The sequence below is a fragment of the Colobus angolensis genome, unplaced genomic scaffold (genome assembly GCF_000951035.1).
Source record: "Colobus angolensis palliatus isolate OR3802 unplaced genomic scaffold, Cang.pa_1.0 Scaffold26, whole genome shotgun sequence".
Lineage (NCBI taxonomy): Eukaryota > Metazoa > Chordata > Mammalia > Primates > Cercopithecidae > Colobus > Colobus angolensis.
Genome location: NW_012115821.1, coordinates 16,644,108 through 16,660,507, shown reverse-complemented (window position 1 = coordinate 16,660,507; position 16,400 = coordinate 16,644,108). Strand labels below are relative to the sequence as shown.

Sequence of the window (16,400 nt, the reverse complement as noted above, 5' to 3'; positions counted from 1 at the left end):
TTTGAATGAAGATTTTTTGGTTGTGCCCAACGGGGGCATGTCCCAGTGGTCATATCAGGGCAGAGATAAGAGAATGGGTTGGGTTGCTGCATGCATATTTTTAAAAAATAATGTCATCTAAACACTAGTGTTGTGGGGTTCTGGCTCCCCCACCTTGTCAACTTAGCAACTGCACTTGGGGAGCTGGCCCAGAGGAACAGACTCCAACTCTCCTGGCTGCGGTTTGTCCTCACTGAGGTCTCCCCTCCATGCACAGGGCTTCCACATGGCTCACCCCTAATTTGGCTGGAAAGCTCTAGTGCTTTCCCGGGCAGGGTATCTGTGGAACATCCTATTCAAAATCAGCTCCCCAAATCCCTCATACAGCATCATCTTTGGTTTTTCCCACAGTATTTATTATCGTGCAACATGCCCTATATTTGATGTCTTTATTTTGTTTCTTGTTTCTTCACTGGAATATTTGGGGCAGAGAATTGTCTGCTTTGTTCACAGCTGTATCTCCAGTGTCCAGAACAGTATCTGGAACACAGTACATGCTCAACAAATATTTGCTGGATAAACTGCCTACTTCTTTCCATGCCCACCTAAGTTGTGAAAATCTCTCTCTGCCTCTTGTTGTCTCTGTTTACTGATCACTTGCACTTCCTGTGGTAGGATTCTGCCCCAAATTCTATGAGTGGCATGTTTTCAGAATGTAGCCTGAAAAATTTAACACAAACAGTTGACACTTATTTAAAAATTTACGAATGTCAAGTCCACTGTAGAAGACAGCTATTTCTTGATGCTCTAAAATCTGAAAACTACCCACAAGTCCAATAATTCAACTCTTGGGCATTAATCTTAAAGAAATTAACATAAAAAATAAAAGCCTTATGTACTAAGATGCTCACCACAGTGTGATTATAAAAGTGAAAAGCTAGAAACAAATCGAAATCCCCAAAGCAGAATGGTAAAATTAATGACTACAAAATGATAGAAATCATAAACCAAGATATACGTTTTCGAAGGCTTTTAAGGACATGGGAAAAACGTACAAAATATTAAATGTTTAAAAGGCTAAACAAACTTTATTATGTAGTATGTCATGTCTTTGTTCAAATATGTATGTAGACAATGGAATGTAGGAAAGTATAAATCTTAGTGACAGTTATTTCTGAGTAGTGGGACTATGGGTAACTTTAGTTTATTATTTACATTTTTCTAAGGTTCTATTATGAGCATATATTATTTTTATGATAAAAGATGTATCTCTATACCTTCAACTATGGAAAAGCTCATTTACATAGAAAGGATGCTACAAAATCAAATCCTTATTACTTTTTAATCTAGTGCATTATTAAGGGGTAACATTGAAAAAAAAAAAACAGTAAACAGGGGAGATTCTGGAACTTTTAACTTTGCCGTTAGTGTGTTGCAGAGAATCAAAAGAAGAAAGTGACATCTTCCCCAAAAGAATATGAAGTTGAGAAAGATTAAAGGCAAAGTAATGGAAATTTTAAATTCCAAGTCTGATAAATGTCTTCCTGTAATCATGAGAGGAGAGGGTGAAAAATCCTTTTCCTTAATTTTCAGGAAAAAATCCTGATACTATTATTTGAAAAAGCTGAAAAAGAAGAAGTTCTGAAGCCAGGAAAGGACAGACCTGGTGTGCACCACAATGGTGATCAATGACAAAATCGATATCACTTTAACACAGCTTTTCAAGGGGCGGTGTGAAGCAAAAAGCGAGTGAAAAGGGGCTTTTCTTTCATTTTGAAATTCAGCATCAGGAGGACACAAGGGCAGGAAGTGGGATCTTTTTTCAATGTATTTGAAATGATAAGGTGAAGACAGCCTGAAAGGACTTTTAATTATATGATGAGAGGAAGGAAGGGAGGGAGAGAGAGAAAGGGACCAGGAAAAACCTGGTTTTATATGTTAAATGATGAAAAAGAAAATGTAAAACTAAAGAGAAAAAGGCTTTCCAACAGTTACCTTGAGAATGAAACACAAAGGCTGCAGGAGGGAAGTGCCAACATTTCTTGCAAGAAAACCAAAACGACAGCACACTTGATTAAGCCTGTAGCCTTATCCCCTAGTGGCAACCGGTGATGTCTGGTGATGCAGGAAGAGATAAGTTGCCCTTCCCTGCCTGCACATGGTGGCCTCAGGTCATGGCAGGAGCCAGCGGGGCCAGGCAAGAAGGGTCAGGAGGGGTGGGCAGTGGGTGCTCAGGGTCGCAGAATAAAGCCTTCTTTATTCCGCTTTTTAGCCTCAAGATTACAGGGGCTGAGACCTAACTGAGGTATCGCACCAATTCAGGGACAGCTCCTGGGAAGAGCATGGAAAAACTTCAATGTGAGACCCAGTTGGGCTCTGGTTCCACCTCTCACCAGCTGTGGCATCTCTGCATAGCTCCTGAACCCAAGTTACCTCATCTGTAAAACAGGATCATTAACATCTGGTTTTTAGGGTTGTCATGAGGATTAAATGAGATAATATATTTAAAATCCCTAGCCCAATGCCAACTATACAAGAGCTCAAAAACTGTTGGTTCCTCACATTCTAAAATGTGAATAGAAAAACAATGATGTAAACCAAGGTCTCTGTACACATTATACCCACTCCTAAGTCTCACTGAAGCAATGTCAGTCTAATAACTCCCAAAATCCACACAGTCTAACAGCTGGATTCCTCCTTCCAAAGCACATTGGCTCCCTGGTGGCCGACATCTTGGGAATTTTCTCCTGTACACACTCTACTTTGGTGGTGGAACTGAATATTCTCAGAGGCGGTAATGAACAGGTTAAAGTTGAGGGGATTTCAAACATGTCTAATCCAATAAGAGGCTTGGTAAAACATGCGTTATCACTTAAAGAATAAATGTTTAAAAATAGAGCACAGATGTGAAATTTGAATAAAAAGAGAGAGACAGCACAGTGAGAGATCTTCTTGGCATTTGCATGCTATTCTCTGTTTTGGTCACCTTCAGCTAAGCCTGTTATTCTGATATGCTCTGCCAACTGCTCAGTGCTGTGGGGTGCTTCAAGTTACTGAAGCAAAGTTGGCAAATCACTCTGAAATTTAAAAATCAGACCCATCTCCCCCTTTATGCATTTCTAAAAGCCAGGGAACACAATGGTAAAGTTGATCTTTTCAAGTTTTTCTAAACTAATACTTAAAAAGCAAAAAGTGAGTTTCCTCACCCCTCCTAAAACTAGCAATACTTTTACTGGGATCCTTAAAAACTTAAGAGAAAGTATCATGATTAAATAGGCATTTGTCACAAAATATGGGCTACAGATTGCCAATCATAGAATTCATGGGAATTTCTACTTATGTAGAAAGCATTCGCTGATTCCTCCAGCAGACAAAGGTTTTTGAACTTCAGTAACATCTCTGCAACAAAAAAATAGCAATTTGTCCTATTTTATCTTCCATGAGCTAGTATCTATCATACTGGAAGTAGAGATGATAAAACTCCAAGGCTTAAGGACAAAATCAACACTTCCTATAGCCAAAGAGTGCCCATAATTGCTCCATGCATGCTTAGGAAAAGGAACTAAAATACATTTAAAACAGAGCTTTCACCCAAGGAAGACACTCAGGTGAGAGACTCACATTATTGGCCATCAGGTCAGCTTGATGCTCTGGGAAGATGCCCTTCTGATAGGGATTTGAAAAATGCATGAAATCAGAGAAAATACTTTGCCTCCATATTCACTGAGTGCTATTTTTTGTTGCAATGGCAAACTGAGTGGATTCCCTGAGTACTGGGGTTGAGGCACCAGTTGCCTAGGATAAGGAATGTTTCCAGGCTAAGAGAGCAAATGAGTGTCTTACCCAATTGCTTGGACATTAAGAGGAAATTGTTTACAGTAACACTGAGCAGTTCAGGCTTTACCTCCATAAGAATGACCTGCCAGATCTGAGTATTTCTTTTTTTATTAAAAAGGGTTCTCTAGAATAGACTGTAAAGACACTTTGCATTGAAGTCAAAGATAAATAGAGATGTGACTGGATTCTACCAGTGGGACACAAACAGCTTAACCCAAAGTGGGTCTGCTGTAAAAACCAATACATTTGCATTTTAGCAATTTGATCTGGACCAAGTCTGTGATGCATTACAATGCTGGGATCAAATCAAGCTTTTCTGGAGGTAATCCAAACACAACAGGAGGCTATGGGAACCCTACTGCATGGAGTTCCTCTACTGCTGTTTAACTGTGCTAACCTCCTGAACCATAAAGGGTAATTAAAAGTCATCTGCACATGAAGCACTGAAAGTGTAAATGGGAAGCACAACCGTGGCTTCTAGCAGAGGGGAGAAGAAATGTCTGGCTAACCACTCCACTCAGGTGCTTCTTACTTTCCTGGACAGGATGGGTCTACCTCTGTTGAGATCCAATTTTGACTGGGATTCCATCCTTATAGGTGGCTCTCCTGAACACATTCCAGGGCAGCCTCTGCCTTCTCCCATTTTTTACCACATCTGCGACTAATCTTTGTAGACTAATCCTTATAGACAGTCCTATGATTTTCGGACAACACAGGGCAGAGAGGCTCTACCTAAATAGATTACATTACAAGCAACTTGTTATGGCCTCCAGAATGTTTACCTAGACATGGGACTTTTCTTTTCTGCAAACCCCATGGGAGGCAGATCACAGAGAACCAGTGGACTAGTCTCCTGGTCTTAATGCCTTCCTGCTCCAGCTGACCTATGTGTTTCCTGGTGGCCAAAAGCAATGCCCAGAACTGGTAGAGAAAGGAAAAGAAAACCAAGTACAATTTATCTCTGATCTCAAAAGTAGTCTAACCAGTTCTGAGAAATAAGCTGGTTCTAATTTTAACTAAACAATAATGTCTGGCCCTCATTTTAAAAAGGCATTTTCATCGAGGATGTGTGTATCACTACTTCAGCACATAGGGGAACATTTGGGAATATGGCTTAGGGGGTAAGATTTAGTTTTAAGCTTTCTTCAAAAACCCCTTAGCAGCAGACAAATCCAGTGATTTCAGAATTAATTATTTTGATGTCAGTTCTTTTTTCAAGGGTGAAGAAAAAGAGTTGGGGCCCTGGCTCCAAGACACCAAAAAAGGAAAGGTGGTAATTTTCTTATGTTTTTTGAACTGGCCTCCATAGAAAAAGAACCAAATCAAAATTTAACTAATTCCCAATTGAGGCCCTCTCCCAAAACTGCACAAATCTGCAAGCAAGATTATTTTTAAAAAGAAGCAACATAAAAGTATCAGAGGTATGTGCCTGTGAAGAAACAGGAGTGGAAGGAATACAAAAGTTGGATAGTATTAGATATCTACTCTACCAAACTAGAATCAACCCTTTACCTTTTTTTAATGCAACACGTAGTAGAAAGTTAATTTGTATTACTCTCTTACCTTTATACCATGCTCAGCCTAGAACTAACCCAAATGTCAACACCTGAAGAGCATCACAAAGATTCTTTTATTGTTAAGCACAGTTGCAATTTCTGAACTCATTTCATATCACCTTTAGCTTTCTTGACAGATGTTTAAAAATAGTTAAACTATTTCTAGGCAAATTGATTTATGAGATACTCCGGAGTTTTCAGGGATGAAATGGAGGGATTCCCTTCATAACAGCAAGCAACCTCTGCTACTTCTGAGAACTCAGTGACATTTTATTCAAAAAGAGTCCAAGAAATTTGAGAGGATTTGAACTAGAAGAAGGTAAAAAAATTTGGAATAAAAGTCCAAAATTACCGTCATCCCAAATAGTTCAACCATAGGGAAAGTCACTCTGTAAAAGTGTTTTGCAATGTGGCAAGAAAGGGCATGGTTACATTTTGAGGTCATCAGTTGACACATAGGCCTCATCTTCTCTATCAAGCCCTATAGACTGGTGGTGGCTGCCTAGAATATTGGGGTGAGAATTATGAGGCTAAGTCTTATCTATAGAAACAAGGATCATGATTGATCGATGATTTTTCTTTTCTTGCCATGATTTATTCATTCATTCATTCATACATTCAACAAATAATTGCTGAATGCTAGCAATTGTGTTAGTAACAGATAACACAATTATCAGAGATCAATGATGAGCAAAAAGTCATATTACCATATTCTCAGTCCTTATGGAGCTCAAAAACTAGCAAGGCAGATAGCTATTATTAAAATCATCACAAAACAAATGCAAAATTGTATCTGTTACAAGTGCTGTAAAATGGATAATATATGTGCCGAAAAGTGTCAACTTGGCAGATTTGACCCAATTGAGCAAGTCCCAGAAGGCTTCCCTGGAGAAGTGATGTTGGACTGAAATTGAATGGATGAATAGGCATTAACTAGGTAAAGAAAAGAAGGAAAAACATTCCAGGCAAAGGAAAGGGTACATGCAAGATACAGAGCACATTGGTTTAAGTTTGTTTTTATCCTAACACCTAGAGGAGCCTGGGAAGGGTTTTCAGCAGTAAGGACTGGAGGGTGATGAGTGTAACCTGAGATTTATCTTTAGAAAAGATTATGTTTCTGCCCACTGAAGTTTGAAAACAGCTGGCCTGGCCTGGAGGCCAAATGTACTTCTTCTCCTAGGCACAGGCAATCCCCAGTGTAGGCCAATAGCAGGGGAACAGCCTCTCTTGTCTACCTGCATGCCTCTTGACAGCAAGGAAAGTCAAGATTTAGACTCTGACGGTGTGTTGTTGAAACTGCCAGAAAGTCAGGGAGGGTATTTTGTCATCAGCCCTACTCCCTCCCACACTACTTAAAAATCTCATCAGGTATGACAGCCAAATTCCGGCATGAGTTCTCTTTTGTGGCTCCAATGGAAGTAGCAGTGTTTCCTAAAAAGGCAAGTCAAGCACCTTGAGACTCCATGGAGGCTGGAGCTAGGGGATGTGGAAAGTGAGCATACTAGGGTAGCCTTAAACAGGCCAGTCCATAGTGGTGACTAGGGGAGCCCTCCCTATTCTGAGGCTGCAGAGTTAGTGTATTCTGCTTCCTAACTGCACAGAAGTTCTGCTTCAGAATACACCACTCTTAGCAGATCCTGCACAGGAGTCCTACAGTCTACTCCACCCATTCCCACTCTGACAACTTACTTCCTTGCCTCCTTGCTCACTCTACACCAGCCATTAGGCTCCTTGTTATCCCCCAAACACACCAGCACACTTCTGCTTCATTCCCTCTGCTGGAAAATCCTTCCCCTAGACATCTACATGGCTCATTCCCCTGCCATCTTCAAGTCCTTGCTCCAATGTCTCCTTCCCAATGAGACCCATCCTGTCTACCCTATTTTAAATTGTCACCAGATCCTTGATCCTACCCTAGAACTCCTGTTTTGCCTTATACTAGTCTGTATTTTTCTTCTTTTCTACTATATAATTTATTTATTATGTTCATTGTTTATTGCCTTTCTCCCCCTATTAAAAAGTAAGCCTGTCTGGGTGTGATGGCTCATGCCTAACAATCCCCGCACTTTGGGAGGCCAAGGTGGGAGGATTGCTTGAGTCTCAGAGTTCAAGATCAGCCTGGGCAACCTAGCGAGACCTTGTCTCTTCTAAAAATAATAATAAAATAAGCTAGGCATGGTTGTGCACACCTGTAGTCCCAGCTATTAGGGAGGCTGAGGTGGGAGTATCGCTTGAGCCCAGGAGTTGGAGCTTGCAGTGAGCTGTGATCGCACCACCGCAGTCCAGCCAGGGCAATGCAGTAAGACCCTATCTCAAAAAAAAAAAAATGTAAGCTCCACAAGGAAGCAGTCTTTATGTGTTTTAGTCACTGATGTATTCCATGCCTAGCACTGTAACACAGAGCAGGCAGTCAGTAAGTACTTGTTAAGTTGAATTCCAGTGTGGCAAACATGACACTTGGTCTCACCAAGCTGCACACTCCCATTATCCCCATCACCCTGGACAGGTTGGGAGTCATAAGCTGAACCACTGGAACTGGGTTTCTCTGATGACATCTGTGAGGTATGGGGGCTGATCATGGCTCACAATGTTGCTTTAGGGAGTCAGTGTTCAGCCTAGCCACAAGCAAGATCTCAGTACTCCTGCAGCACCAGGGCCAACTCAGCACCAGATATGAGTGGTTTGATGGTGATTAAGTCATATAGTCTCTTGGACTTTGGTTTAATCAACTCAAAAATAAGGATGATGCTTTTCTCATTGGGCCAGGCAAAATATCTGTTATAGATGATTCCCCAGCACCTGGCAGAGAGTCTGGCACAGAGTAGGTAGGCAATAAGTTGGTTGATTATAAGGAAAAAATGAGATGATGTTTGTAAACTTATGTAACCATAAAGCACTTGGCATAGAGCCTGGAAAATGGTAATCATGCATTCTTTCACACAACAAATATTTACTGAGCACCTACTATGTGCCTGGCAATAACTCAGTGACTTGTGTTGGTCTGGGAAAGGGAGAAACTTTCTGTATAAGTTGAGCTCAAAAGGCTGCCTGGGCTAGGCATGGTGGCTTACGCCCATAATCCCAGCACTTTGGGAGGCCGAGGTGGGAAGACTGCTTGAGCCCAGGAGTTTGAGACGAGCCTAGGTAATATAGTGAAACGTCATTTCTACAAAAAAATATAAAAATGAGCTGGGAAAGGTGGGGCATGCCTGCTGAGGTGGGAGGATCGCTAAAGCTCAGGAGGTAGTGGCTGAAGTGAGCTGTGATTGTATCACTGTACTCTAGCCTGGCTGACAGAGTGAGACCATGTATTGAAAAAGGAAGGCAGTCTGACCAGGGTGACATCTCTCATAAGCCAGTCTGCCTCAATATCTGCACAGAAGACTTAGCAGGCCAGGCGGGTGGCCTTCCCCTCTCATTGGCCCTGAAAGAGCTCTGCTCTTCCAAGTCAGCCATGCAGATCAAGACAACTGAGATCTGGGACTCACCCTCCCAGGACTGCCCTCCCTCACTGATATCATGTGGGTTGCATACACAAAGCAAGCAAATTTCATAAGTGCTATGGGCTTCTTCAGTGCAGGCTGGGACCTGGGGTCCAGGGTTTCTGACATGTCTGCTCACTGCTCCATGAGTGCTTTGGCTTTAGGAGAGGAGGACCAGGAAGGCTTAGGTGTCAAAGTCTATTTGCTCTTTCTGCCACAGTTGTCACAGCTCAACAATGTGTTCTCAACATGTGCCCAGCTGTGTGCAAAGCAGTAATGATGAAATCAAAATTAAAGTACCTCTGAGTGTTGGTGGTGATAATATCAATTAGTAGTAGTAGCAATAATAGTAGTATTAATAGTAATAGTAGTTGCAATAGCAGCTTACACATATGTAGCACCTATTATGTGCCAGGCATATGCAAAGCACTCAGTTTACCTTTCACCTCACAATAACTCTTTGAATTGTTAGCCCAATTTATAGATGAGGAAACTGAGGTTCAAGAAGGTTTAGTATCTTGCCTGTAATCACCCAGCTAATAAATGCCAGAAACAGGATTCACCTTAAGCAGTTCAACTTTGGATGTCATCTTTTATGATCATTTGGCAAAGGGTCTCCTTAAGTATTATGGTGTATCCAACTGTGAGGCTGAGCAAGATACCCAACCTATCTGGGCCTCTGGCTCCTTCTCTATAAGCATCTTTTTGGGAGGTGATGAGTTGATGTATGTAAGCCCTTATACCCATGCCTAGTACATGATGAGGGCTCAAAAGTATTAGTAATTGTTGTCGATGTGATCAAATAGCCTAAGTGTAAGGACTCCAGGCAGAACCCACTGTTTGTGAACAGCTGGAGAACATTCTTCAATGGTGTTTTTGGCATCTACTTTAGGTTTATGAAGATAAGGAGACCTCACAATTTCTGGGAATACCATTCTGCTTGACACTCTGAATTTCTCCCTGAACCTGGTGGGTGGGGTATGTGTGGAATCCGATAGACTATCTAAAGCCTGAGCCCCATCACTTACAAGCTGTGAGTCGTTGGACTGGTAATTCCACACCCTGAGCCTCAGTCATGCTCCCTAGAAAAGGGAGATAATGCTGCACACACTCACATGGTTGCTGTGAGGACTATGGGACAACATCTCTGAGGGACACTGGATATAAGACCTAGCATAAATTCTCAATAAAAGGGGATTATTTTGATAGCACATTAATCATTGTTCTTAGAGGCATTATCATTGGCAATAAGGATACTGAAATTCAGGTGATTTTTCCTGATCTTTGGTGGGTGGGGTGAGGAAGGATATCAGACCTAAATCACCAAGGAGCCCATTCTCTTCCTTCACTGCATCCTTCTCCACAACAGCCCTTTAGACACTGCCTTAGCACATACAGGAGCTGAACTCTACATAGCTGGGGCTTCCCAAATGTACCCCATGACACCAAAAACCAAGCTTGTTGTAAAGAATAAAGGCTTTGTGCAGGCTCCTAGGAGCAAACTGAAGGACTATGCTCAATCCTTACTGGAATCGAGAAGTGAATTTTCATGATGCTGAGAAAGAAAAAAGGTAGCCTTAAAAATTCCTTGTTGGGAAAAGTAGAGGGGAACATGAGGAGCAAAGTGTCTAAGAGAAAGAAAGGAAAAATTATCCACTCTGCCTGGTAAGAAGGCTTCTGGCAGTTCTGCAGCTCCACCAAGCTAATTCAGCAAGAGCTGACCCTATCAGGTGGCCAAAGTCTGGAACCATTGATATATACACAATAAATGAAATGACACTGCAAATCATGATATAATGCTATCATCTATGGTCTCAGACTTTATGGCCATAGAGTACTGAAAATCATCAAAAGAGGTGAAGGTCAAGGTTGGATGAGCTCTTATGCACCCCCACCCCCAATGATTGGGGCAAGTGTCTCCTTAGTAGCTGACTGACCTGAGACCTTTGGATCATGTATGCATCATAGCTGGACCAGTGGTACTTGGCTGTAATATCTGGACTGTAGCCAGCACCACAAGAGCATGGTATTTTCAAGCTCAAGGGCTGTTTCTTAGGTCTACAAACCTGTGGGAGAAACCTACAATAGTTAGGTGCAGGAGAGGAGGGTGCAGGGAAGGAATTAGGGAAAAGCAAAGAAGGATGCTCATTTTGACTTTCTGTGGCCAAGTAGGTGGAAAACCCAGTGTAAAAGATGCACAGCTCCAAAAAAAGAGGTCAAGTGTAAGCAATCTCCGACCCCTGAGGCCAGCATTAGCAAGGCATACCACTCTGTGGAATGATCCCAGTGTCTTGCAGTGACTGGGACTCTCCCTCTATGAGGACAAGGTGCTCAGGCACAGTAGTGGTCTCTCTCTCTCTCTCTCTCTCTCCCTCTCATTCTCTGTCCCTCTCACTGTCTCTGAACAAGGCAGCCCCATGAGAAATAACTCTGGTGCAGGGCCAATGTATGTCTTTTCCTTCCTGAGAGGGAAAAGGGTTAGTCACATTGTAAGCGGAGGGGACCTAATCCTTCAGGCTTCCTTTCCACTCACCTTGTCCATGGTGCTTGGCACAGATCACTCTAGCAGGCAGAGAGCCTGCCCCAGGGGCTGAGTCAATATCGAGGCACTCTACATGGTAACTGTGTGGCCATTAGAGAGCTTCAGAGCCACATACGGCCCTAGGTAAAATGTGGTAGCCACCCTGCAAGGCCATAAACCATTGAGCTGACTGATTTCATAATGAACTCGAATCTTAGTGAATATCTTTAATCGTTGCTTACAAGAGTCATCAAGTAATATGAGGAAGATAAATATCTAAAGATTTCATGGATGATTTTCCAATATGCTTCAGATGTAATTATTTCCATTTAAGCTACTTCCAGAAAACCTTCCAGAGAGCAAGGAACTTTCTGCACAATTTAGAACTATGCCCCTGCTTTCATGTCCCTCAAAACAAATACAGTGGCCTAGAGGGGCAAAAACACAGGATAATGGGGCAAACGGGTGATTTTTTAAAAATAGTGTGAATAATGGCTGGGTAGTCTCTAAGCATAGTCTGGCAGTGCTACAAGCTGGGAGATGCTCCTTGGCTGAAATGTATTGGAGGAAATAGTCAAAGAACTAAAGTTGAAAGAATAGAGAGAAAGAAACCTAAAAACCTGGATGAGGGCAGTTCTTTACAGGGACCAGAAAGTGAGCAAGGCAGAAGGTAACAGGTCCAACAGGAAAGAAGTTTATCCAGAATTTAATTATAAGTTTCTAGAATTTAATCAGAAGTCAAACAAAGTCCACTGGAAGAAAGAAAGCTGAGAGCTACTTCTGGGGAGATGATGCTGACACAAAAGAAAGGAAAATAGCACTGGTTGCAAACCACACGAGCCCAGCCGCATGCACATAAACACAGAAAAACAGTAAAATGCTGTTGCAGCGACAACTGGGTCCATTGCACTCCTACCTGGTTTTAGTGGCTTGAGCCCACAGGATGGATATGGGAAATGAAGAGTGGCTAAAATCCAGAGAAAGCCCACAAGGCCCCAAACCCAGCAAAACACACCTGTCTTGCAGGAGGCCCCACCTGCTGCTTTAATTGATGTACTAGTCGGTCTTTTTCTCGCTTGAGGGCCATGACTTCTTCCTGCGTCTTTTTCTTTTTGGAGGCAGACAATTCCAGCAAGGCAATGTTTGCATCTTTTTCACTGATGGCTGCAAGTAGCGCTTCCTGTCTGGTAAAATAAAGATTATTGAGATCATTTTTGTAAAATAAAAAAATCCCAAACAATTGGCATTTATAGTTGAAATGAACCACAGAGTATTGCCTCAATGGGAAGAAATTATGAATTATACTTAAAACAAACTAGCTCTTTGGCTTTCAGAATGGACACAGTAGTTTGGGTCAGAATCCCTGTGACTGCACACTGCAGCCACTGAGAGAGGAATCTTTTAATGGCTTCATAGATGTAGCCACATATTAGAAATAGGAGGGGACAAATCTGAGCATTCATTGCCGACACATTTATCCACCCATCCATCCAAACATACATACATTCATCTATCCATCCATCAATTTGCCAAGAGTCTTAGTCTGTTTTCTGTTGTTATAAAGTAATATCTGAGACTGCATAATTTATAAAGAAAAGATGTTTATTTGGCTCATGATTCTGGAGATTGGGAAGTTTAAGGGCATGGTGGTAGCTTCCAGCAAGGGCTTTTGTACTAACATGGCAAGAAAAGTAGAAGGACAAGTGAGCAAGTGTGAAAGAGACCACAAGATCAAGCAAAGCTTGCTTTTATAACAACCTGCTCTCTCAAGAACTAATTCACTCCTGAGACAAGAGAATTAGTCCATTTGTGAGGGCTCCACCCGCATGATTCTCATGATCTTAGTACTTCTTAATGCCCCTGCCTTTTAATACTGTTATGTTGGTAATTAAGTTTTCATCATATGAACTTTTGGGGGATACATTCAAACTACAGCACCAAGTAAGGTTCTAGATACTCTGAGAAAACCCCTAAAACTGGGTAGCAATTTCATCTATTACTTTTTTCATGCAACGTTTTCTTTTGAAGGCAGACAGAGATATTTACTGGAAACCTTGTTCTATTTTCAATGCATTTAGTGATGCTCCCTTGCCATCCCACCAAAAACAATTACTTCCTCAGCCTTCCTTGTTTCAGTAATTACACTACCATCCACTAAGCAGCACAAATCCTGAACTTAGAATTCATCCCTGAGTTATTTCCTTCTTTCTCTATCCAGAGCCAATCCACTGACAACTTCAGTAGGTTTTACTTGAAAGTATGCCCCTTATCTAAACTTATGCACTACTATAAAAACATCAACCAACCATCAGCATCACTCACTGGGGACCACTACAAAAGCTTACTCATTGATCTCTCTGGTAAAGAGAGTAAAGTCATCTTTCAAAACATTATAAGCCCAGATTCCACCATTCTATTGTGTAAAGATGCATTGCATCACTCTTTAGACTTGAAATCCAGACCCTTTATTGATGCTTGCAACACATTACACTAACCAGCGCTGACAACCTCTCTGAGGGCCTCTGTTCCTCTTCTCCTTCCTCAATCATTAGGCTCCAGCGCATTTCATTCCAGGTCTCTGCTAGTCCTTGGAAATGTTACCCTTGGCCCCTCACGTCACAGGCTTCACCTTTCTATGCTTTTGCCTCACACAGCTCTTATCTTCCAGGTGTGTGACTGACTACTGACTTAGACTGCCTCATGTCCAAGTCGGTCATCTGTCACATTACACTACTTCATTATTTTATAGCACTCTTTGCCACTTGATAGCATCTTATTTATTATTTGCTTTGTAGACTTGATGCTTCATGAAACTGGGACCTCTATCGATATTGGGCACCACCAATTCTCAAGCTTCTAGAAGATCCCTCAGCACATAGTGGGTGCCCAAAAATGTTAGTTCAAGGAAGAAGAAAGTTCATTTTTTACTTTTTACAGACTTTTAAAGATATCACCAGACACCTCTTCCTCTCATTTTTAACTAATGAGTTAAAATGTTTCCTGCTTAACCTATAGTCATCACTTATTCAGAGAACTTTTAAAGTTGCCTCCTTCAATCTTTACGGTATAATTTTATGACCACATCTGTCACAAATTTTAACCTGGAATTTTCTGGGATGATTTTTGAGTAGGAAATAGCTCTCCTGGGTGTGTTTCATTGAATCCTCCTTTCCTCTGGGAAAGTCTTATCCCCAGCATTTGTGTCTCTTCTGAAACATTCTAGCTACTTTGGAAGACCCCGCAGCCCCAAGGAAGCCTCCACACTGGGAACTTCCCTCACACACAAGGCCCAGGATTAAAACCTGGTCATGATCCTGTTTTGCCTTTCTTTAATCCCCATCACCAGACCAGGCCCTCTCCAGATGTTTGGACAAGGTGGTCATTATTTGGATCTCAGATTATTCCCCTTTTCACCGCAGGGATTTATATGGAGTTTTCTGGGCCCCACTAATGCCTGGCAGTAGGAGCTTCTGTTTGAAGCTCACGCAGATGTGTGAGCAGCAGAACGTGTCAGGAAATATCTCCATTTTCCAGAAGAAAAGCAGTGCAGGCTGGACTACCACCAGCAGCATTAATATCCAGCTTCACAGAGCCTGTCTGCTTTTGGATAACAGCTGAGACAATAGACATGCTTGCGGCTCCCAGCCAGTGCATATTTATACAGAGGGCGAAGCTGAAGAGGCTATACAGACTTTAAATCAGGGACAGCCTATTTGCTATCTGCTATTCCAAACTTTAGCTACAACGCACAAGGTGATTGCAATACTTTATCCCCTCTGTTACAAACTGAAATATCTAAGTGAAGCTTTTTTAGTGAAAACAAACTAAAGGACCGATATTAGGAAAATTGGGGATTGGAGGTAAACTGACTACACCTCTACAACTGCATCTTTACAGACATATGCAGGTATTTAAACCTTAGTGACGTGAAAATATTTATGTTTGTTGAGAAACAATTCTCTACGAGTGAGTCTGTCATGTTTCTGTGCATTTTACAAGCACAGACACTATTTTCTTTTCTGATAATCTTTCAAGGCCGTTTGTATAGTGACTAGCTTTGAAAGACAGAGGTGGTTTTTCTGTTTGGATCAAAGGGAAGACACGCTTACTGCCCCATATAATAGTGTCTCCTTCCAGAGCAAAAGGCAGGCAGGCATGTTACTGCCCATTATAAAATATTCAGATTCTCTGATCTCAGGGTTGCCCTCCTATAATACAAATGACTACGTATGTGTTCATCCAGTCCATCCGACTGGCCTCCATGGGACTTGGAGCAAGGAGAATCGACACAAATATACTAATTCTTCACTCTGTGCCATGAGCAATAAAGTCCTTTATCTTTGGCCCAGAAGTCTCTTGTCATCTGCCTGCATCCATGGAACTGAGGCAGGCTAACCTGTTAGGATACAGTGGGGAAGATCCCAGACCCTTCATAGTTCTTGACATACAAATGTATATCCAAAATGATCCCTAAAACATAAAGCTATACAGATAGGAAAAAACAGGGACAAGAAGGAAGTATACCAAAATGATAATAATCACCATTTCAAGGTGACGGGATGAATGAGGCATTTGTTTTTTGTTTGTTTGTTTGTTTGTTTGTTTTTTACTTTTTTCTGCTTATACTTTTAAGCATTATTCTCAGAAAATATCCTAAGCATAAACATTTAAAACTTGTAAGTTAGGCTTTCGGTCATCAAGTAAACTGCAGGTACATGGTTCAAAATCTTAGTAGGTGTGTAATTTGCTCATTTTCCCACCCAGGTTATCTATAATATGTTCTGTCTGTCCTCCATTCTTTATGCACAGATGGGCACACACACATATTTTCACACACACACAATGTCTGATACAATCTACATCATCTACCACTTGGAAAACTGTAGTAGTCTCCGAACCAGACTCCCTGTGTCTACTTTCAGCCTGCTTTAACCCATTTTCCTTTTCTAGGTCAAAATTTGAGATTATATAGCTTTAATAACTGTTAAAAGTCATCATCAATCCAAACAATAATCATTAAAAAAA

At 41.5% G+C, this 16,400-nt stretch overlaps 1 protein-coding gene across 2 annotated transcripts in view; it reads right to left on the bottom strand.

Moving 5' to 3' along the window:
- Positions 1–16,400, bottom strand: part of ERC2 (ELKS/RAB6-interacting/CAST family member 2) — a 987,567-nt gene that overhangs the window by 238,465 nt on the left and 732,702 nt on the right. For both annotated transcript variants that reach the window (XM_011947267.1, XM_011947268.1), the window contains one exon: positions 12,412–12,559. In XM_011947267.1, the coding sequence (XP_011802657.1) occupies positions 12,412–12,559 (148 nt within the window). The remainder of the gene's footprint in view (positions 1–12,411; positions 12,560–16,400) is intronic.